General features: G+C 39.6%; 3 protein-coding genes across 5 annotated transcripts; 2 read left to right on the top strand and 1 right to left on the bottom strand.

Annotated features, from left to right (window-relative positions):
- Positions 1-1,910: 1,910 nt before the first annotated feature.
- LOC128736163 (protein SHQ1 homolog) lies at positions 1,911-3,406 on the top strand. Its single transcript, XM_053830643.1, has 4 exons — positions 1,911-2,100; positions 2,176-2,350; positions 2,423-3,118; positions 3,176-3,406. Exons 1-4 carry the CDS (start codon positions 1,946-1,948, stop codon positions 3,404-3,406), a joined length of 1,257 nt encoding a protein of 418 aa, XP_053686618.1. The 5' UTR covers positions 1,911-1,945.
- A 70-nt stretch (positions 3,407-3,476) lies between these two features.
- On the bottom strand, positions 3,477-11,693 carry LOC128734138 (UDP-glycosyltransferase UGT5-like). Of its 3 annotated transcripts, none has more exons than XM_053828172.1 (5): positions 11,560-11,693; positions 9,822-9,946; positions 9,677-9,764; positions 9,424-9,609; positions 3,477-4,829 (listed from the first exon to the last, which is right to left on the bottom strand). In XM_053828172.1, the coding sequence occupies exons 1-5, from the start codon at positions 11,609-11,611 to the stop codon at positions 3,703-3,705; spliced, it is 1,578 nt and encodes a 525-aa protein (XP_053684147.1). In that variant the 5' UTR covers positions 11,612-11,693; the 3' UTR covers positions 3,477-3,702. The 3 variants fall into 3 exon arrangements, with proteins under 3 accessions (XP_053684147.1, XP_053684149.1, XP_053684148.1); XM_053828174.1 differs by having other exon boundaries at positions 9,822-9,965; positions 11,560-11,670; XM_053828173.1 differs by lacking the exons at positions 9,424-9,609; positions 9,677-9,764; positions 9,822-9,946; positions 11,560-11,693 and adding exons at positions 8,401-8,586; positions 8,733-8,817; positions 8,883-9,081.
- A 4,965-nt stretch (positions 11,694-16,658) lies between these two features.
- On the top strand, positions 16,659-18,972 carry LOC128734441 (UDP-glycosyltransferase UGT5-like). Its single transcript, XM_053828643.1, has 2 exons — positions 16,659-17,055; positions 17,117-18,972. The coding sequence occupies exons 1-2, from the start codon at positions 16,815-16,817 to the stop codon at positions 18,436-18,438; spliced, it is 1,563 nt and encodes a 520-aa protein (XP_053684618.1). The 5' UTR covers positions 16,659-16,814; the 3' UTR covers positions 18,439-18,972.
- Positions 18,973-22,578: the final 3,606 nt, after the last annotated feature.

Genomic DNA, 22,578 nt, shown 5'->3' with positions numbered 1-22,578 from the left:
CGATTAGTTTTTGAGTTTCGCAAAAAAATCTGTTTTATTTGTATGAGAGTCCATATCTCTAACTATCATAAAATAAATTCAAGACTCCAAAATCTCCCACATGCAGGGCTGTCATTCGCTCACACTATGCGCCCAATGTTCCAATATTATGCCTTGTCGCACAGAGCGATTCGGCAACACACCTCTACAGCTAATATGCACACAGCGTACGAGCGAAAGCGGAGTGGGAGCGAACGACAGCACTCGGTGAAAATCGCCCAGTGAGTGACAAACAGCACTTGGTGCTGCCCTTTGCCACACTCCGTGCGGAATTGCGCAAAAAAATTGTTTTGTATTTACAAATTTTCTGCCCTTTTAAAAGTGAAAATACACGCTGCACTGAACAACTAATATGGTCTATGTTATGTTAGTACGGATCAGGCACCGCATCAGTAAAAATGTTTTTTTCAATCACACCACTTCAACTGACCCAGCGCAGGGTGTACAATCCAGCCGCGCAGAGTGCGGCTCTTGGTGTGGTAAAGCACGCAGCAAATTTATCACTGCGTTTGCGGCTGCCTTTTTTTGGTGCGCATAAAACACGAAAGAGCGTGTTTAGCAAAAGAGACACTGAAGGGAATTTGTGGGCGAACACACACCGCATGGCGAGTGTTGTGTTGTTTAAGAATGTGTGTCTTTTGGTCTGCGCTGCGGTTTATGCCACCTCTGGGAAGGGGTCCTAACTCACTATAGAAAATATTCTTGCCCTCGAAAACCTTCACATGTCAAATATGGTTCCATTTGCTTGATTAGTTCTCGAGTTATGAGGACATTTGTATTTCATTTGTATGGAAGGTGTCATAATTCCCCTTCTAAAGAGGGGAGGGGTCCCAATCTACCATAGAATAAATTCTTGTCACCAAAAACACCCACATGCCAAATTTTGTTCTATTTGCTTGATTAATTCTCGAGTTATGCAGAAATATGTGTTTCATTTGTATGGGAGCCCCCCCCTCTTAGTGGGGGGAGGGGTCTCTAACCATCACTAAAACCTTTCCTGGCCCCAAACTTCTACATGCAAATTTTCACGCCGATTGGTTCAATAGTTTTCGATTCTATAAGGAACATCCCGACAGACAGAAATCCATTTTTATATATAAGATTTCACATAAAATTTTCATTGATTGTGTGCTGATTTTACAGCAACATGTAAATACTGTAAAATTACTGGAAATACGGCAAAATATGTACGGTATAGGTTTGATGATGATGGTCACACAGCAAACAAAAGTCCAGTTTAAGGAAAATACAGTCTAGTTCTGTCATATTGTTTTGCTAGATAAAACCTAGTATAAAACACCAACTTTTCTTTTGCTGATGGATTATTGCTCATTTCTAGATAGAATTAACAAAAGGGCGAATGTCACAAATGTAAACAAATCGGGTGAGAGTTACTTTTTGCTGGACCAGCATATGAAAATCAACCCTCACTCGGTTTGTTTACGCTTGCGACATTCGCCCTTTTGTTAATTCTATCTAGATTTTACGACTCGGTCAGATCCCATGTACACTATTACTTAGGTACGGCAAACGCGGCATGTTTGTGTTCGTAATATGCTAAAAAGTATAGCTGTGTTAGTGTGATCGTTGTACGGCACAATGTTTATGCTTTTTTATGCCCGTAGAAGAATAGGGCGAGATTGACGTCACCCTTGCTGTTTACATTATTTGCGCTGCTAACACAAACAAACGGTACGTTGTTCCACACCTCTACTACTTCACATCGGGTCAGATCCAGAAAAAAATTGCTAGATTCCAACGAAAAATGTTGAGTGTGTATATATTAATAATACTGATTATTGACCCAAAATGAAACAACGTGTAGATGCAGATTGTAAACATAAACAAGCACAAACATAACGTGCTAGCTTCACGAATTGCAAAGTGTAATGTGATTAAATGAAAAATGTGCGATAAATTGACCTATTCGCTTCAGTATACGGAGGCAAAAGCAATTCTTGTTATTACTGCACCGGATTTGGATGTGGAACATGAAGATATCCTTTCCCTGGAGGTGTTTGATCAGGAGCTTGTATTCACCGCACCGCCTCACTATCAAAGGTATAGTACATAAGTGATAATTTGACCGTTATTTAATTTAGGAACTGCATTCATATACTTGCTATAATATTCCAGAATACCTTCCAAAAATACTCTAGTACCCGGAGAAGTTTTTCCAACAAACATAGATTATGAAAAAAGTGCGATCACTTACCACATACCACTAAGTGTTGAAAAAGACTTAAATGAACCGCCACAAAAGGGTTTCAATTATGGATTCGGTGATTTTTATGATTCCGTGCTAAATATTGTAAGTGTATGAAAAACGTAAAATTATGCGCATATCATATTACAAAAACGCATCATTGTACCTTTTCTCCAGCAAACTACTCAGGACTTCAAGACTTTGTCAAACCCGGAACAATTCTCCAACGATGAGAGAAGGGCTAAGCGACTTGCAGACGAGCAGAAGGATTTTAACGAAGAACACTACGGAATGGACTGCGTCCAATATATGATAGATGGTTTTGGGATACGACCAGACGGTGTACCGTTAGACATACAACTTACTGACGAGCAGAGGTACCAGATAGAATTGATTATGGATAGGAAAAAATGCGACTTGAATCGGTATACATGGCAGCACCCAGATTTAACCGTTCTGGCTGGTTTGGTGGATATTCTATTGGCAACGTTGTATGATAAATTGGTCAACTCTAACGAGTTGAACGAGGCCATATCTCACTTCAACATTCATCGATTATCGGCTACGCTGTCGTACTTTGAAAAACATGATTCCATCCATCAGGTTTTAATTGCATTTTATCGGCGATGCTGTATCTATCCATTGTACAGAAGTAAAAACTTGGCACTGATGTGTACAAGAATACTGATCGATGCTTTGAAATCAAATGATTTTGTCGATTGGATTCTGGAGAAATTGCTGCATTGTTATGAAGCTTTCAAAAGAAATGAGTGTACTATATTAAATCATTACTATATAAAAGATTTTGTAAGATTTGTTCAATCGACGCTATCGAGAGATCGGATTCAAGACCTTGGAAAGGAAATTGCCGAGGTAGTTTTGCTTGACAAGTTATATTGATCATGTATACCTACTGATTTCTATTTTTAGTTTTCGCCATCGGTTTTTACCGGATCGCTAGGGCTTGGAGAAGCATCTATTGCTCTCAAGATGATCAAATCGATTATGGATAATGATGATGATACGACTGATTCTGATGATACGGACGGCTCCAGTACAGACGATGGTACCGAAACAGATACCAGTACTGACGATGAAGGTGTTTCAGATTCTGTAGAAAGTGTACTAGATAAGTTGAAAAATATAAATTTACAGATTTGATTGCCTGGAAACTTTCAGTTACAAATGTGTATAAGTATTTGCATAAAGATTTTATTTATGCGGAAGTTGATTATACCGTCTTATTATCGAAATCCATTTTTTAAAACTACCTGCTTGCAACATCACCTCTATTAAGTTTTAAGTGAGTATAAGTCTTACATCATTTATTGATTAATTTTGAAATTACTCGTACACTACCTTTAAAGGACAACCAGAAATTACACTTCAATATTAGTATATTTAATTGGCATACATCAACTCGTCTGATTTACGGAATCGAATTTATGACTTGATATTTAATTACGCTTTTTCCGATCATTCTTACGAATATTTTTGGGAGCTCTTTTACGGCATATCAAACGACTTAATAAATAGATTATCAAAATAGGTGCAACGATGAGAGTTGCTATGATGTCCAAGTTATGATACTGCACAAAATTAAGGTCCATCGCAGCAGTTCGTATGTGTGGCGCTCCTTTATGACGAATGATGTATTCGACCCAGAAGACGGCTAATTCCAGTGGACTCTGTGGTTGATCCCGATATCGTTGGGATATGGCTTGTGCGTTTTGCTTGAACGTCGAATCATTGAGGATGGCGTCAATTGCCGTAGACAGCCGTTCTTCCGAAATGGCTTGATAAGCTACCGACAATCCATAACCACCACGTTCCGCTTTAGCCATGTTCAAGTGTTGATCACCGAAAACCGGTATGCCGATAACTGGTACTCCATGGTAAAGAGATTCGGTGGTACTCAGAAGACCCCCGTGCGTTATGAATAACCGTACGTTGGGATGCGCAAGGATGTCATCTTGAGGCCACCAACTTTGTATTCGAACGTTATCCGGTTTCGATGGTAGTTTGTCATCTTCCCATTTCCACAACACTTTTTGTTTCAACTTTGAAAATACATTCAAGAAAGCTTGTCTCTTTTCGGGAGGCAAATCTTTGCTCTTGATATTGGAACCCATCGAAAAGTAGATTATACCATCAGTCGCATTGTCCATGAACCTTTGAATATCGTCTGGCAGAGGTTTCGGACTCCGGTTGATGTGCATACCCCCAACTTCGATCATTCCAGTGGCATAAGGCCTCGGGTAACTCAACGAGAAATGGTTGTTCAACAGAACCAGGGAAACCGCCGATTTTTTAAGCTCCTGTAGGGATGGCTTTGGGTCAGGGAAAGAATTTTCGTACATTTCATTTTGCGCTGGATAATCCAGAACGCGCTCAATCAGCACTTCCGCCGCACTCATGACAGTATTGATCATACGCTCGCCAAAGCTCATGTGATCGGTGAAACTGAGAAAAGGATTTGGAACGAACGACGGGGGAGCGGGTGTTCCGACCAAATCATTTGTCCACTTAGAGGCCCCGAACGTTGATATGCCTATGCACGGTGCTTTGAAGTGGTGAGCAAAACCTAAAATAAATCAATAACACATGTGACATTAAGAGTTAATTACTGACATAAATTAAATTAAATGCTACTTAAATGCTATTTTGGCAAAATATGCGGCAACTTTACTGCTAGTCCTGTTATAGTGCTGACAATGCTTATTTGCAGCTAGTTACCGATAAGAAGAATTTAATTGGAATTGTGGATGCCAATTTACAACAGTTATGCAGTCAAAAGCCTGATAAAGAGCAACCTGTAGTATAAAAAACACCAGAGATGCTAATAAACGATTGATTTACTGCTTATACTATTGCTTATTGGTTACCTGGGTACCTTCACCTTATCTCTGCATATTTTGGAACAAATCCTTTGAGAGATTCGTTGAGTCTCTGATAGAACTTTCGTGTGTCGTGAAAGCGGTCCAGCTGCTCGAGTTCTTCGCACCCCTTCTCTTCTTGGTGGCGCTTCTTCTCCTGGAAGAGTCGAAAACGAATCGGGTTTGTTGTCTTCGCTTCTGTTTGTATCGCTTCACATCCTTACGGGTGACTCGACGTAGCATTTGTACCCTCGCTGCGCTCTTCTCAGCCAATATCTGTTGGCACTCCTCGTTAAACCATTTGTTACGTCAATTCGGTGCCACACGGCCTAGTACGTTCTCCAATACGCTGGGAATGGCTGTTTTCACGGCATTCCAATAGCGCTGGCGCTGTTGTTAGATGCTAGTTTTAGTTTAGTGATCCAAGTTTTAGGGGTGTCAATGAAACGATGTTTTGTAAGAAAATTTGTTCGAAGTGTTACGTCTGTTAGTCTGTGGTATGTTGTTGATGTTGTTCACAGCAGACAGTTTTTGACGTATCCTTATCATCACTACGTGGTCGATTTGTGATTCCGTCTGGTTGGGTGATCTCCGGATGTACCGATGGTAGAGGTTGTGCTGAAAGAAGGTAATACGTATGGTCATGCTCTTGGAAGCTGCGAAGTCGACAAGTCTTAGGTCGTTTTCGTTCGTTTGCGGGTGTGTGCTGAACCGCCCAATCAGTATTACAGTAGCCGATGAAGATTTTGACTTCATGTCCTGGGCAGCGGTCGTATTCGCGCTCCAACTGCGCGTAAAATTCGTCTTTGTCACCATCGGTATTTCTGAGGTGAGGGTTGTGCACGTTAATTATGCTAATATCGGCCCTTGATTCTTAATCTGCACATTCGGGGATAGATCGGCCAGCACCTCCTGCAGTGCTACGATGTCGAACTTGGGGTTATTCACTACTTCAGACAGCACATTACTACTTCCGAGAAAACTTACACACCGACAGTTCCATGTACCTAATTTGCAATCGTTAGTCCAATTTCGTCACCTGGGTCTTTGCCGATTGTTCCGATTAGAGTTATTATTACTTACATCGTCCTTTGCATTGGTTTTTTAATGGTTCAGGCTTGCCTGACCACTACTCTGTCCCTGTCAGCATACGACCTTGGTTTCCACCAGGGTTGATTACCCGGTTTCCACCGAGGTTGCTCGTATCCCGGCTGGTACCACGAGGAGGTAGAGAGAGGAGTTGCTGGGTAGGAGGCTGTGGATCACTGTAGAGTCTATTTTATGCCCAATGCGCAAGGCACCGATGGTACGCATTACTCAGTCGTTTCTCAACCACCACTCTCCCTTTATACTCCGCCAAAAATAGTTAGCAACACTATTCGTCAAAATATGGCAAGTGTACGTTCTCTAAGTAAACTAATAGTCTCTCCTTGATCGAAGCATCCTGTGGAAGGAAATGTAGGCCCGACTTACAACTTAAATGCGTCGTTAAATCCTCTTACTCGTATTTTTGTCGCAGTGATCAGATATATCAAATATATGAACTCATCGACTACTTCCAGTTCATCGCCGTCAGCGTAGAGTTCTGCCCAAGGTCAATCCTTTTCGGCTGCTCTATTATTTTTTTGCTGACTGATTTTTCACCGGATCTTTTCGACATTGGAAGGTGGGACCCTGTTATCGTTTGTAGTTACTCCTAGGTTAACTTCCACTTTATCTCCTTCTGTTATATCGCCACTGAGATACCCATAGAAGAACTGCTTCCACTTGTCAACCACCTTGCAGTCGTTTGTGGCCAGTTTTCCCTCCTCGTCCCTACACATATCTGTCTTCGGTGTGTATCTTTTACGAGATAGGTTCACCTACTCCTAGAACTTGCGCGTATTATTAGCCCCGAATAGTTGTTCTAGCTCTTCACGATCTTTGTCCTTTTTCTGGTGCTTCTTCCTTCTCAGGATCGTAGCTGTTTCCGTTTATGACCGTCGTATGTATATCTAGGGTTATCTTTACGGGATATATAGGAGAACGGTGTATGGAGGAAAAGGATGAACCATGAGCAAGCGCAACTCTTCAGCGAAACCCAGTATTCAGATAGCCGCTGGAACGGTAGAATAACCGGTTAAACCCAGCGAAGCCAGATCTAGGAAGGACCCTCAAGGAATTGGAGATATACAGCCATGTACAAAATATGTGGGCGGAACATCATAATGCACATGTAGTCGTAACGGACATAGCACCTGGGTGAATAAGTAACTTTTTGAAGCGATGGTTCTACAATCGATTAAGGGACGGTAGGGGAGAGAAATGAAATTTTTGGTGAAGGTGGGGGAAGAGCGGAAAGGTGAGGAGAGGGGGAGGGGGGTATTGGTAGCTATGCTTAACAAGTAATCGTTTTGACTCCTACCTTTTGTCCTATGCTGGAAGGTGCATGAGTCGAACCAAACTATAATCTGAGATTATAACCGGATTCGAACCCACAACACCCGCCAGGGTGTATGGTTCGCTGGTACTTGTACCTTTGAACCATAGAGGCGCTGGACAAAAGGATTCTGCAAAACCGATTACTTGTTAAGCATAGCTACCAAAACCCCCACCCCTCTCCTTACCTTTCCGCTCTTCCCCCTCCTTCGCCAAAAATTTCATTTCTTTCCCCTACCGTCCCTTAATCGATTGAAGAACCATCGCTTCTAAAAAAAATTATTAATATATATGTATGACCGCATTTCAAGGTCAAGACTAAAAACTTGAGATTAGTCTGAATAAGTAACGCAAAACCCCGCTTAACGTTGTTCTACGTCAACAGCGGTGTGTCTTTTTGTAAGAAGCCTAAAAGGATCTCATGAACTTTGACATCGTATTTGACATTATTTGAAATGCGTGAAATGTGAGAGTCTAAACAAGTTACAATAGTTGTCCATTGGCCATCTAGGTCACTAACTATGGCTTTTTAAAGTACCTGTTGAAAGAAGAAATGAGAATCAATAGCAGAACGTTCCTAAAGCTATTCCTCTACAAATTCTTTTTTTTTTTTTGAAGAATAAAACCGAACCGAATTGAATCGCAAAACACATCGCTTAAAAACTAATACCACATACAAGCAAATGTAAACTTATGCGTTTGATTGTTGATATATAAACAAATGTCCTTCTACTTATCGGTTTAAATTCTCACGAAGTCTCTGATACAGTAATCAATCAATTTGACATTTGAAAATACACAATTTTAAGTGAAAAGTAAATTTCAAGCAAAGTCGTCGTTTAAACATTACTTTAAATTTACCTAGCATTGCATCATTCATGAATATCTCCAAAATTATCAAATCGAATTTATCATCCGAATTGAGTAGGGCCGTAATGGCGGCATCTTTAAGCGTTTCGTTGGCAGTCGTATGTCCAAAAGCGTAGGTTTTCCTTATACTCTCAAGCACACCATCGTCAGCGATACTCAGAAGATTCGATGTGATGGCTGGTCGGATTTGGAACGAAGATAGTAACCAAAACGGCGATAACAAAAAAACAAAATTAGTTGTCTAGGATCAAATTTGCACCACCACCGGCACCGATGATGGTAGTTGTAGAACAAGTTTGCTTTTTTTATGACACTCAACTCACGTGAAATAGCTTCCCAAATGTTTGTGGTTATATCGCGGTAATTTGTTAAGGGTTGCTTCTGAGGAAATGGACTGATAACGGTTACCTACGAATTTAACACGATCAAAATTCACTATAATCGATGCACCAAAATTTAACCCGCCCGCTAACCTGATGGCCTTTTCTGGCTAATGCTTTCATCAACGCAGATCCTACAAAGTAGTGCGATTTTGAAGTTGACGGAAAGACACCGAGAATTTTAGCCGCTTCTGTTGATACTATTGAAGCAATCATCATAACAGATGTAGTTAACAACCACCACACGAGCCGCATGTTGACCTTGACTTCGACCGTTCTTCGTTCAGTTAGGAAGAGATGGCACAAACTGAAACTTCTAGTTCTCAACAGTGACTGATCGCTAATTCATAGTTAAATTTGTTTGGAACCATCAAACTCATGCGTAGAATGAAGTTCAAACAAAAATAAAAAAAGCGTGGTTCATTCATAGTTCGAACCGCTCTCGCTGATCGCTTAAGTCAACATTCTATGCTCTATGCTATGTGGGTATAACTCACATGAATCGCATTTTGCTTTTTATTTTGAATATCCCAAAATAAAAAAAAAATAATTAGCGATCTGACTTTTTATAAGTTTAATTTATATATAGTATAGTTCTATAGTAAATAAAATTTATTTGGTAAATTGTACTTACCAAGCATTGCGTCCGTCATGAATATTTCCAGTATGACAAGGTCGAAATGTTCTTTGGAATCAATGAGTTTAACTACCGCAGGATCATTTAGGGTAGAATTAACAATCGCGTGTCCCAAGTTGTAAATTCGCATTATATTTGCGAAGGGGCTTTTGCGGTTGAAATTCAAAATATTTGAGATGAATGCTTTAAGAGAAAAATTAAGAAAAAAAAGCATATGAGTAATGTAAATAAGAGGTTCAAATTCACTTACGTTCAGAAGCTTGCCAGATATCAGTTGTTGTTACATCACGATAGTTTTTCAAAGGCTTGGACTGCGGAAATGGACTAACCACGGTAACCTAAGTAAACAAAGTTAAGTAATTGTTTGTTGATTTTGTACATAGTGTGTCCATCACCTCGTGTCCTCTCTCAGCCAAAGCTTTCATCAATGCAGAATCAACGATATAATGAGATCTTGAGGATGTTGGAAACAGTCCCAAAATTTTTGCCGTCTCTACACCAGGATACCATGATAGTAAACCTAATGCCAAAATGAACAACTGAACAAAATTCATTTCAAAACACTAATATTTCTGAACAAAAATATATCTAACTGAACACGGCAACCTGCGCGTGATAAGTGATTTTTGGTAATGAATGACTCGCAGAAACCGGTTATCGCTTTTGTCCTAGCTTTTATTCCGATAGCGCTTTACAATGTATGTAGTATCTGTACGTTTGGAATCATGACTGGCCGAAATTGGCAATTGATCATAATTATGAGTCACACTGATCATAAACAATTACACAATCACAATCAAAATTTAACCGTCAATAAAAGGAATTTGTTTGTTAGCGTCTTATTGTTTTTACTAAAAATTATAAAACAGATATAGATATAGTTTAGATTTTCAAGCCCCTCAATATTTCAATTTTTATTATCTACTAACTTTGCAAGTCAATGTATGTTTGTATGTTTGAATTAGGATTCTGTATTCTAAATTGTTTTTGATTAAATTCGATCATTGCATTGCTTAAAAATATTGGGGCATATTTTTATTCGAATGTGTAATTCTAAAAACAAGATAAGTATGATTGCGTGCCATTTGAAAAGAGTAAAAAAGCGCCTTAGGGCCTTAATTTTGTTTGCAAAACGAATATCACGCTAATAAAGCATTACGGACCCTGTTCGTCATACGTAAACACGATCCATATTTTATTGCGAGTTTTTATAAGAATTAATCCGCTCCATTTTTTTTACACCAGATAAATCTGGCACATCTTGCCTATACATGTATACCCATTTAGCCCGAAAAAATATTTCGGAACTTTCATTTCTCAGTGGAACAATTTTTCATGCTCCAACGGGAGTTTGTCATACGAAAATTCACTTCGTCATAAGCAAGATTTCTTTCATTTATCATGGACAGACAGCAATTATTTCCAAAAATCTATGCATGTATTCTTTGAGCCGTGTGCAAGAGCTACCCAACTACTATAAAAAAAAAGTGGAAATAGTTTGAATCACAGATTCTCTTCGTTATACTCAAAACTGGTATGAAAACCAAGAGGATTTCTATTTTTTGAACAAATAGTAAAAAATAGTAATTTTCTAACATAATATTTTCCTCGATAGCGAAGAGACAATCCATAAATATCAATACCAGGTTAGTTTGAATGTAATTTGCATCAAAATTGGTTATAATGCTGGTTTATTGTATGTCTGGAAAGTAGACGAAGTCCCGCCATAGACAAACCCATCCAGCACCCTATCTTGATGTAAGTTGACACGTTTGATATCTATCGCTTATCTATTATCAACTTAGAGATAGGTAGTTGTAGTTTTCAGCAAGTTGACATTGTCGTTGCTAATACCTTTAGCCAACAAGAAACACACATACATACTTCTCTGCTCATATGAATGTTAGCAAAAACAGTACTCACAGCAAAGACTCTGAAAACTAAAACTTTAAATTCGACATACAAATGCCAATTGAAAACGTTTGTAATGCTCTAGATAATTATGAAAAATATCTAGTCATTTGCAAATCATTAGAATCTTCATTATTCCACGAGCGCTAGCGTGCACGTGCTCCCGTGTTGACATGCGGGGTACGGCTACTTCAGTTTACATTTAACAAAAGCAAACTTTACCGTCTGGGCTGGGATGCCGCTTATCGCTGCACTCGAGAATCTTTACAAACATACGGTGTAACTGATAAGTAAAACACCTCTTTGTTGGTCTTAGAATACGACAAACCGCACAGCTACAGAACAGAATAGACTCGATGGAGCTTGTACAGCGCACTAACAACTTCAAACGCTAGTTCATACAAACAAATAGACGATGTGGCATCACATCGTTGAAAATAAATTCGCATCGTAATATTCTGTGCATGACAGCGCTGCACTTATTTATGTTTACATTTAAGTACTACCTAGGTATTTATGATTGTAATACTATTAGGCAGTGTGATTGCTTGTTCAGTGGCTCGTATTGCGACGGTAGAAACATTCAGCTTGAGTTCGCAAAGCATTTTCTCATATGATTATTATACCTTTCTGCTTATTATAAACAATCTTTCGGTATTGCGGAAAATGATTAAGTGAAAAAAAATAAAATAATGAAATTACACTGAAATCGCGTTTTACAAGATTTTTTACGCAACTATTTTAATGAGAATTCCATGGCATTCAAGAAAGGCCTTATACCACCGGTGCACTTGACATTCTGAAAAATAATCATCACCAAAGGCTTCCTCAATGATAGATAATGTTTGCGGGGCAAATTTACCACAGCAGATCTACACGAAATTTAAAAGTAATTCTTGGATCCAACGAGCGCTACATTACGATCTGTGCGAAGTCGGAAACGCAATAGGATACCGCCTCTTGTTTCTGATAATAAAGAACAGAAGTTGGCGCTAGTGTCTCATCATGCGCTATGCGTGAGAGTATGCTTGAAACTATCAATGTTTCCCTGTTGAATACAACAGATGTCGTTACATTGTAACGCATATTGTACATATTGGGAACAGCCCAATTTTGCGCGACAATAAATTTGCTCAGCGCAGCATCATTAGGGGTCATCCATATACCACGCGGACAGTTTAGAGGGGGGCGGGGGGTATGAATATGTTCACGCTCGTCCACGGAAAGGGAGGAGGCGGTATGAAAAATGTCCACGTGGACAAGTTTTTTTTCATACCAAAAACAGAAATATTGAATTACTTATACATACTAGCATTAACCATTGATCAGTGATTGTTTTTAAGCTCAAATAAAGTTTTATCCTCTGATGAGGCATATATTGACGTAAACCTAGGTGTAAACACATGAACCGAGCACTACGGAAGAATTCGCCTTTAGAAAATTTTACGAACCACATCGCGTCGGAAAGGTCCTGCGTTGTCTTGATGTAGACGACCAAGCTGAGGTGCTCTGGTTAGACTCTGGATACTCTTGAGAACCGTCCAGCGAAAGTAAAGCTGAAACTGAGTTTCTTGCAGTCGATAATAATTCGCTGTAGAAAAGATCACTATGAACAGAAGAATTAAGGCCCTAACATCTTGCATTACATTTCAATACGCTGCGGAAAATTGACAGAATCCTTGGAAAAACCCAAATTTCCACAGTGACTCAAAATCCATATGTATTAAGCTGTGTCGTTCTCAGCAGCAGCATTACAATGAGTACGGCGGATGACGGTGAAGTGCCGACCCCCACAATAGGTGAAGTAGTTGAAGCCGTCAAGCACCTTAAAAGTTAAAAACAACAAGGCAGCTGATAAAGATAGCTTCGCAGCATAGCTTATCAAGATGGGACCGGATCAGTTGGCTACCTGTCTGTACCGGCTAACAGTCAAGATCTGGGAAACAGAACAGCTACCGGAGGAGTGGAATGAGAGAGTAATATGCAAGAAGGGCGACAAGTTGGAATGTCTAGAACTATCGAGCGATCACCATTCTCAACACCACCTAAAAAGTGCTTTCCTTCGCCGTCTATTGCCGCCAGTAAGTAGATTCGTGGGAAGTTATCAAGATGGTTTTGTGCAAGGGCGATCGACAACAGACCAAATCTTTGTGCTGCGATAGATTCTCCAAAAGTTTCGCGAATATCAAGTCCCTGCACACCTATTCGTAGATTTCAAGGCCGCCTACAATACTATCGACCGAGAAAACGCCTTTCCCGGGAAGCTGACAGGACTGATGTGGCCTTAATCATGGATGGCGTACAGCGCTGTGTGAGGATCTCGGACACGTTATCAAGCTCCCCAGTTATTAATCCAGCGTTAGCAAGCCTCCCAGTTGGACTCGAGGTATGATGCTGGCTTAATAAGCCAGTCGTCGTATGTTCGAATCTCGACTGGGAAAGGCTGTTACTAGGATCACTAGGATCGTAGCAGCTGGCCCTACAACTGTCCTGTACTCTAACAGCTGGCTGCGAAGTCTGTCGTATAAAACTAGAACGTCACCCCTGCATCACCCCTGTAACAAATGTACCATGTTCAAAACACTAATAAAACCAGTAGTCCTCTACGGGTACGAAACGTGGACAATGCTCGACGGGGACCTGAAAGCACAGGCCGTTTTTTAACGTCGTGTGTTTGAGACCATCTTTGGTGATGTATGTGAGTATATGGATACGGTATATGGAGGAGAAGAACTACGAGCTGGCGCAGCTCTTCGGCAAATCGAGTATCCAGAAAGTTGTTAAAGCTGGAAGGGTACAATGGGCGGGACATGTTGCGAGAGTGCCGGATAACAACCCCGCAATAATGGTATTTGCCTCGAATCCGGTTGCTACCAGATGTGGAGGTGCGTAGCGTGCTCGGTGGTTAGATCAAGTGAGCAAGACCTGAAAAGTGTGAGACAGTATATAATGATAATAACTGACACACATACGATTTTCAGTACAGATTTGTATAGCAATATGGAGCGAGTCGCGCTGAATCGGATATAATCGTATATGACTACTTATATAGATGAAATGCGTATAAATATTCCTTAATACATATATCGCCTCCAAAATAGTACAGATATGCCAGTTTTGTGCATCAAATACGATTTATTAGCACGCTTCCCAAGTAACAATGTAAATTTTATTGTACTCTTATTGCGGTTTCCATGACCAATTTTGGTCATATAAGCAGGCTTTATTTTCAGTTTTTTGCTCAATATATGCTCATTTGACTGCAGCGCCTCAACGAAAGAGAATTCAAAAAAGTAGTGTAAATGCAATTGTAGAGAGCAATTATTATCTACATTATTGTTAAAGAAAGTATAGTTCTATCTTTTGTATTTACGGCGCTATGGGGCTGCTACCTCGTTGGTAGCTAAAAGAGCGCTCATTTGGCTACCAACGGGGTAGCAATCGCATAGTGCCGTAAATACAAAAGATAAAACTATACTTTCTTCAACAATAATGTAGATAATAATTAGCTCTACAATTGCCCTTTACACTACTTTTTCGAATTTTGCTTTGTTGAGGCACTGCAGTCAAATGAGCATCTACTGCGCAGAAAATCGAAAATGAAGCCTGCATAAAAGCCATCATAAGAGTGTCATAAAACCTACATTGTTGCTTGGGATATCTGTATGTAATGCTGATTTTTTAGTTTTATATACAAGCAAAAATTCTAGCTGGGAAAAGCGAAAGTCGGCAAACTACGATGGGCTGGTCATGTCGCCGGGATGCCGCACTACAGAGCGCGATGAAATCTGTTCCCTTCAAGGACCCCACCAGCAACAGGCATACAGGAGCTCAACGTGTTAGATAAATCGACCAAATCGAAGTTAATTTGCGTGTGTCGAGACGGTTGATGAATTGGCGGCAAACAGTCCAAAACCGAGTGGAGACGAGTTCTTGATACAGCACAAGTCACTCCAGCGCCAGGCAACTAAAATAAGTAGGTACATTGTATTATAGTTTATAGAACGCTTAAGGTGAAATTAGTCGTCATCGATTCTACCAATTTCAAAAGCAGTTTTTTTATTTGGAACAAAAATTTTATTCATAAAAATATATTCGCTGTGTTTAGATTGGCAAGAAGAATGCAGTATTTACAATTTTATGAACAGGATTTTTGGACCCAAAAATTGCTTCCGAAATTGCGCTTTCCGACGAAAAGTTAATGACTGCTAGTTTCTCGTTAAGCTAGACTCCTTTCCTGTCCATACGTGTTGGAATAGATATAAATGGCTAACACAGTTTGTGATGTCAATTACAGTGAAGTAAAAAACGTGCTTGTAAAACATTTGTTAAACTGGTCAAAGAAACAACATTGATGTTCATTTGTTATGAAAACAATTACTGCCTGGAAACTTGAATTATCTTTAAAAGATAATGTTTGGTAGTACAAAATAGAAGTAACGAAATGTCATTATTTTCCTAATTTATTTGTAGAGGTAAAACATTGGCAAAGTTTTAGTTTTTACCATTTAATGTGTGAAAATGTGTGCAAAAGACACGTTCCAGCGTTACGGTTATTTCTCCAAATCCCTGACACAGAACTAAAAAATTAGCTCACCTTTAGTCACGTCTTTTCCAGCTAAAATTTGGTGAAACTTGAACCAATTCACACAACAAGAGGGTTGCTAATTATGTCCCGTAATATTGGAACGTGTCAAAAGTTTGTTGATTTTTGGCCGATTGTTATATTTTTAGCAAGATGGTAAATATAACTCATGATGAAATTTTGAATAGGCATTTTGGCTTAATAATTATTGATTTAGAATGACACTATTTTGCTTACTATAGGGTTATATTTTATTTCGTTGAAACTGAGGTAAAAGCTGAAATGCATTGAGATAAGTATATGTTTTTTGCATCCGTCACTGAGTAAGACAAAATACAGAAACTGAAAGAGAAAGCATAATTTGTTCACATCTTCATCCATGAAATTGGTGTTATCAATAAATTATTAAAATTGGGGTTACTTACATCGTTCCCGAAATTGATAACCTTTTGATTTTATATTGTTAGCGTACATTGCCACTAAATAATTGCATTTCTGCGGCATATTTGCTATCTACCTGTAAAAGTTAAGTACCCACGTGACGTTCCAAAAAAAACTCAGTTGAATAAATCATCCAAATGTATTTTCAATAAGGAATAGTTGTAGTGTCCATCTATTTGAAATAAAAATTCGATCGAAATGAGCAAACTCAGTTCACATATAAACTGTAAACTCTTCACGGAAGAAAGTGCATTAAAGCCATAACTGCTGTTTCAGCGTACTTCTGGTAAGTCGGTTGCCGTCAGCCAATATGAACACCGATGGCGCGCTTTTAGAATTTGTCTCGCTGTACGCTGCGGTGTTGTTAGTACATACATGTCGGTATAGATAAGAGTATCTTGGCCGTGATTTGAGACTGATTGAATAATTCAGTTCAATTTTGGCTGTGACAATGCACGGGCGATTGCTGGGTTTAGCTGTGCTGTTTCTAAGCTGGCGGTCAACCGAATGTGCTCGGATACTAGGAATTTTACCATCCGCCGGGTGGTCGCACTATGCGATTGGAGAAGGAATCATGAAAGCACTAGCACGTGCAGGACATGAAGTAACAGTAGTGGGAGCGCATCATTGGAAACAGGCTCCGGAGAACTATCGCAGTATCGTGTTAGAAGAACTTGTGTTTGATAAAGGAGGTGATTTACAAATATGCAGCCGTATTTAGTTGTTTTTGCTATTAATTTCCAACTTGTTTAGGTGCCGAACCCGATTTGTTCCAGTATCGTAATGACCCATATTTGAAAGTGCTTTATCTGCTGTATACTCTGATAGGACCGGGTTTATCAGAAACGGTTTTAAGCCACCCGAAGGTGAAAGAGTTGCTACAATCAGATGCTACATTTGACGCTGTCATTGTTGAGTGCTTCGTTAGCGAAGCTCTGTACGGTTTCGCACAACACTTCAAGGCTCCTCTTATCGTTTTTTCACCTTTCGGTGCATCCATGTGGGCAAACGACCTCGTAGGAACGCCATATCCTTACTCTCAAATTCCACACACGTTTTTAAGCTACACCGATCGCATGACGTTGATGGAAAGAACAGTCAATACACTGGTGTGGAATGCAGACCGATTTTACTATCGAAACTTGTATCTACCACGCCAAGAAGAAATGTACAACAAATATTTTCCAAATGCTGAGCTCTCATTCGAACAGATGATGAAGAACACTAGTTTGGTTTTGCTTAATCAACACTTCACACTGAGCTTTCCGCATCCTTATGCGCCAAATATGATAGAAATTGGTGGAATTCAAATGAATGAACCCAAAGCGCTCCCTGAGGACATTCAAAAGTTCATCGATAACTCTGAACATGGTGTTATTTACTTTAGCATGGGCTCCATGCTAAAGGGTTGCAATTTTCCCGTGGAAAAACGCAACGCTTTCATCAAAGCCTTTTCCAAATTGAAAGAAAACGTTCTGTGGAAATACGAAAATACTAGTCTGCCAGACAAACCGAAAAACGTTCTGATTAAACAATGGATGCCTCAGAATGATATTTTAGCTCACCCGAAAGTTAAGCTATTCGTCACCCACGGTGGACTTCTTGGCTCCACGGAAGCACTGTATCATGGTAAACCTTTGATGGGAGTTCCGATTTATGGAGATCAACGACTGAATATGGCCCGTGCTAGAAACGGCGGCTACGGAATTGATATTGAGTACGAACATATAGATGAGGACAACATTTATCAAAGTATCAGAACCGTCCTCGATGATGTTTCGTTCACCGAGAAGGCTAGGTTGATCTCAAACCGATTTCAAGACAAACCTCTGAGTCCGGCAGAAGCAACCGTATTTTGGGTCGAGTACATTATTCGACATCGTGGCGCTCCCCAGTTACGCTCCGTGGCCGTTCAACTGTCTTTTATTGAAAGCAATCTGTTGGATGTGTACGGATTAATGATATTAATAGTTGTGATTGCCGTGGGAAGTATAGTTTTAGTGCTAAGGCGTGTGGCAAAGTTGATTGGCAGATCGCCAAACTACGGAAATAGTGGTAAAAATAAACTAGACTGAAATCTGTAGCTAGAGCGGGGAAGGTTAGTCAATTATCAGTTTTCATACACATACTGTATGCTATTAGATTAATAATTCACGCTTATCAATTGTGGTCAAAGCGTTACGTACACGATTGGATTGCCAACTTTTCAAATGAAAAGGATTTATCGCACAACCGGTAATGAACTTTTTGCCGCCTTATTTCCGTCTTGTTAATAGGATTGATTTTAGATTTAAATACCTGTAAAATGTGTGTTACTATTATTAAGTCATATTAAATGACTGGCATTAGTGCGACATTGAATCTAAATGGTTTAGAATGGAATTTGACTGTAGTTTTTACAGTCCTGCATAGTAACAAGCAACAAGTAATATAATGTATATACTATGAACTTCTCTACTTGATTTACTTAGTTAGTTAAATTATGATAAAAATTAATTCGTTGTCACTCCTGTCGATAGATAGCCAATATAGTGAAATCTCAAATACGAAAATAAATTATGTTATACTAAAAACTTCGTAAAATAAATGTTAATCGGATGGGATTTTATTTTTTAGTATTTTAAAGTAATCTTTTTTCTTCTTCTTCTTCATCTTCTTTTTCTTCTTCAATCTGAACGAAGCATCTTAGTAGAGTCTTAGTTTTTCTGCTTAATTCTCCTACTTTATAAAGTAATAAAATGCAATTGCTCTATAAATTAATGTAAATAGAACTAAACAAAAAAGTTTTATATTTTCTCCACTTTTTCTTTTATACCTAGTGAAGACCTGCGCCGGATCCACACGTGACCGATGTCATTTCTGTACTTAGCAAAACACCATACGCACCACGTTTGTCTACTTGAAGGCGCATAAAAGTGTGTAGTTTGCGCTAAGTGCACTGGTCACTATCAAAGTGTCGTCATTACAGCGACTTTCGTATAGATTTCTAATACAACTTTCAACATAAAAGTATTTGTAAACAATATTTTTCGAGCATTTTTTTCATGGTATACTTGTATAATACTATAAAATTTGTATTTAGGATATGTAGCTAACTCTTCTGTTAAAAAAACTTATTATTTCGATGAGATAACCTATAGTTTCAGTCATAATTGCTATCAGAATCTAGAATAGGTTCGATTTTTGCAAGTTACGACTGAGTCCGATGACTGCTCTACTAACGCTTAAACTGTAACAATAGTTAAGTTAGTCTAATTAGTTTGGTAGGATGATTCGATTGATTTCCCAGTATAACTGTTCGCTTTCCCATTTTCAAAAGCTTGCACGGTACACCGTCACTACCGGCTGCCTTACCGTTCTTCAACTCTCTAACTGCTTTTTTGCCCAGGTAACCAATAGGCATTAATATAAGCCGTAAATCAGCCACTTATTAGCATATCTGGCATTTTATACTGTACGTTGCTGTTTATTTGTTTTTTGACTGCCTATAAAGTGCTAACTGCATTAAATCGGTATCCAAAATTTTATTCAAATTCTTTTTGTCGGTACTTACTTAGTTACTTACTTAAGTGGATTGCCGTCCTAAGACAAAGCCTGTTGAACAAGGCTTCTCCATGTAACTCGGTTGTGGGCTACCGCTCTCCAATTCCTCGGACACCGAGTAGTATCCGCCAGATCTCGCTCCACCTGATCTAACCATCTTGCTCGTTGCACTCCTGATCGTCTTGTTCCTACCGGATTTGAGGCAAACACCATCTTTGCAGGGTAGTTGTCCGGCATCCTTATAACATGCCCTGCCCATCGTTTCCATCCAGTTTTGGCCACCTTTTGGGTACCGGGTTCGCCATAGAGCTGTGCGAGTTCATGGTTCATCCTCCGCCTCCATATTCCGTTCTCCTGTACGCCGGCCTAGATCGTTCTTAGCACTCGTCGTTCGAAATCTCTGAGTACTCGCAGGTTTTCCTCGAGCATTGTCCATGCCCGTAGAGAATAACCGGTCTAATAAGCGTCTTGTACAGGGTGCACTTTGTACGGGGACTCAGTCTGCTCGACCGCAATTGCTTATGGAGCCCATAGTAAGCACGGCTTCCGCTGATAATAAGCCTCCGAATCTTACGGCTGGTATCATTTTCAGCCAGTCAGCCAGTGAGTAGACAAATTCGTCGACTACCTCAAAGTCATTGCCGACGATCAATATACGACGACGATGAGTTGAGACTTCTTGTCGGTAATCAGCCGCAAATAAGCATTGCCAGCACTAGAAGAGGGTTAGCAGTAAAGTAGCTGTATATTTTGCCAAAGCAATTTTTAGGAAGCATTTAACGTGACTTAAAAGCTGTCTTGTATTTGAATGGCATTGAAAATTCTTATTGATTACCTGGATGCATGGATAGCTGACGGTTCCATTTTGTGAGGGCAAGAGGCTAGTTCTGATTCTTGATGCCGTATATCTAGAGAACTCAATTGAAAGACTGGCCAAGGTAACTCAGTAGCCCGTGAGTACTTGGCGTCATCAAACCAGCGACACGCTTTGCACGTAATCAGTGCATGTCGTTGGTTTAATGATTCGAGTTATTGAGTAATTTGTTCATTCTCTGGTTGACTTGCTCTACGTATATCGTTTCATAGCAGCCTTTCCCATCTATATATATAAAAATGAAATGCTGTTCGTGTGTCCGGTATAGACTCGCAAACCGCTCGACGGATTTTGATGAAACTTGGCATACACATTGCGTTTGATGTGAGGAATGTTGTTAGCATGGTTTGAGACCCCTCCCCCCCTCTAGAAGGGGGGGCTCCCATACAAATGGAACACAAATTTCTTCATAACTCGGGAACTAATCAAGCAAATGGAACCAAATTTGGCACGTGAAGGTTTTTGGAGGCAGAAATTTTTCCTATGGTAGATTGAGAACCCTCCTTTTTCTAAGAGGGGGGGCTCCAATACAAATAAAACCAAAATTTCCTCATAACTTGACTATTGATCAAGCTAATGGAACCAAATTTGGCTTGTGGGGGCTTCTAGAGATATGATTCTTTTTCTATGAATGTTTGAGACCCCTCCCCCTCTAGAAGGGGGGGGGCTCCCATACAAATAAAACACAAATTTCTCTACAACTCGGGAACTAATTAAGCAAATGGAACCAAATTTGGCATGCGAAGCTTTTTGGAGGCAGAAATTTTTTCTATGGTAGATTGAGAACCCTCCTTTTTCTAAGAGGGGGGGCTCCCATACAAATAAAACCACAATTTCCTCATAACTTGACTATTGATCAAGCAAATGGAACCAAATTTGGCATGTGAGGGCTTCTAGAGACATAATTTTTTCTATGGATGTTTGAGACCCCTCCCACTCTAGAAGGGGGGGGGGGGGGGGATTCCATACAAATGAAACACAAATTTCTCTATAACTCAGGAACTAATCAAGCAAATGGAACCAAATTTGGCATGTGAAGGTTTTTGGAGGCAGAAATTTTTTCTATGGTAGATTGAGAACCCTTCTTTCTCGAAGAGGGGGGGCTCCCATACAAATAAAACCACAATTTCCTCATAGCTTGATTACTAATGAAGCAAATGGAACCAAATTTGGCATTTGGGGGTTCCTGGAGACATGATTTTATCTATGGTTGTTTGAGGCTCCTCCCCCTCTAGAAGGGGGGGGGGGCGCTCCCATACAAATGAAACACAAATTTCTCTATAACTCGGGAACTAATCAAGCAAATGGAACCAAATTTGGCATGTGAAGGTTTTTGGAGGCAGAATTTTTTTTCTATGGCGTATTGAGATTCCGATTCCCCTCTGGAAGAGGGGAGGGCTCTCATACAAATTAAACAGAATTGTTAGCAATATTCAAAAAGTAATCGAACTCGCGAGTGTTGCCGTTCATACTAAAATATAAGATAAATTTGGAACAAAATTGTTAAGAATAAATCGGTGAAGCCTAGATAATGGGTCAAATTAAATAAAAGTAAGATAATATAATACTTATTTTAAAAAGAAAATTGAAGAGAAAATACATTGTTGAAATGAAAATATGATGAAAATAATGTTGAGATTACACTAAGTTTATAGTTTCTGACCAGTTTTCAACTGGTTTCAATTGAATTGCACTGATGTTTTATTACGATTTTGCCAACATTACCATTTTAAGGGTTGGTAATAAAACCCAAATTGTTACGTTGGGCTGCTCGAGTCACAAATGCTGATGCGTTGGA

Source organism: Sabethes cyaneus, chromosome 2, assembly GCF_943734655.1.
Source record: "Sabethes cyaneus chromosome 2, idSabCyanKW18_F2, whole genome shotgun sequence".
Taxonomy (NCBI): Eukaryota; Metazoa; Arthropoda; class Insecta; order Diptera; family Culicidae; genus Sabethes; species Sabethes cyaneus.
This window is presented reverse-complemented; position numbering and strand designations above follow the sequence as displayed.

Coding starts and splice junctions, on each gene's coding strand:
- LOC128736163 (XM_053830643.1), top strand. CDS start 1,946: ATGTGCGATAAATTGACCTATTCGCTTCAGTATACGGAGGCAAAAGCA. Junction 2,101..2,175: donor GCACCGCCTCACTATCAAAG/GTATAGTACATA, acceptor ATAATATTCCAG/AATACCTTCCAAAAATACTC. Junction 3,119..3,175: donor TTGGAAAGGAAATTGCCGAG/GTAGTTTTGCTT, acceptor TTCTATTTTTAG/TTTTCGCCATCGGTTTTTAC.
- LOC128734138 (XM_053828172.1), bottom strand. CDS start 11,611: ATGTTTGTAAAGATTCTCGAGTGCAGCGATAAGCGGCATCCCAGCCCA. Junction 9,765..9,821: donor TGGCTGAGAGAGGACACGAG/GTGATGGACACA, acceptor TTGTTTACTTAG/GTTACCGTGGTTAGTCCATT. Junction 9,610..9,676: donor TATCTGGCAAGCTTCTGAAC/GTAAGTGAATTT, acceptor TTTCTCTTAAAG/CATTCATCTCAAATATTTTG.
- LOC128734441 (XM_053828643.1), top strand. CDS start 16,815: ATGCACGGGCGATTGCTGGGTTTAGCTGTGCTGTTTCTAAGCTGGCGG. Junction 17,056..17,116: donor ACTTGTGTTTGATAAAGGAG/GTGATTTACAAA, acceptor CAACTTGTTTAG/GTGCCGAACCCGATTTGTTC.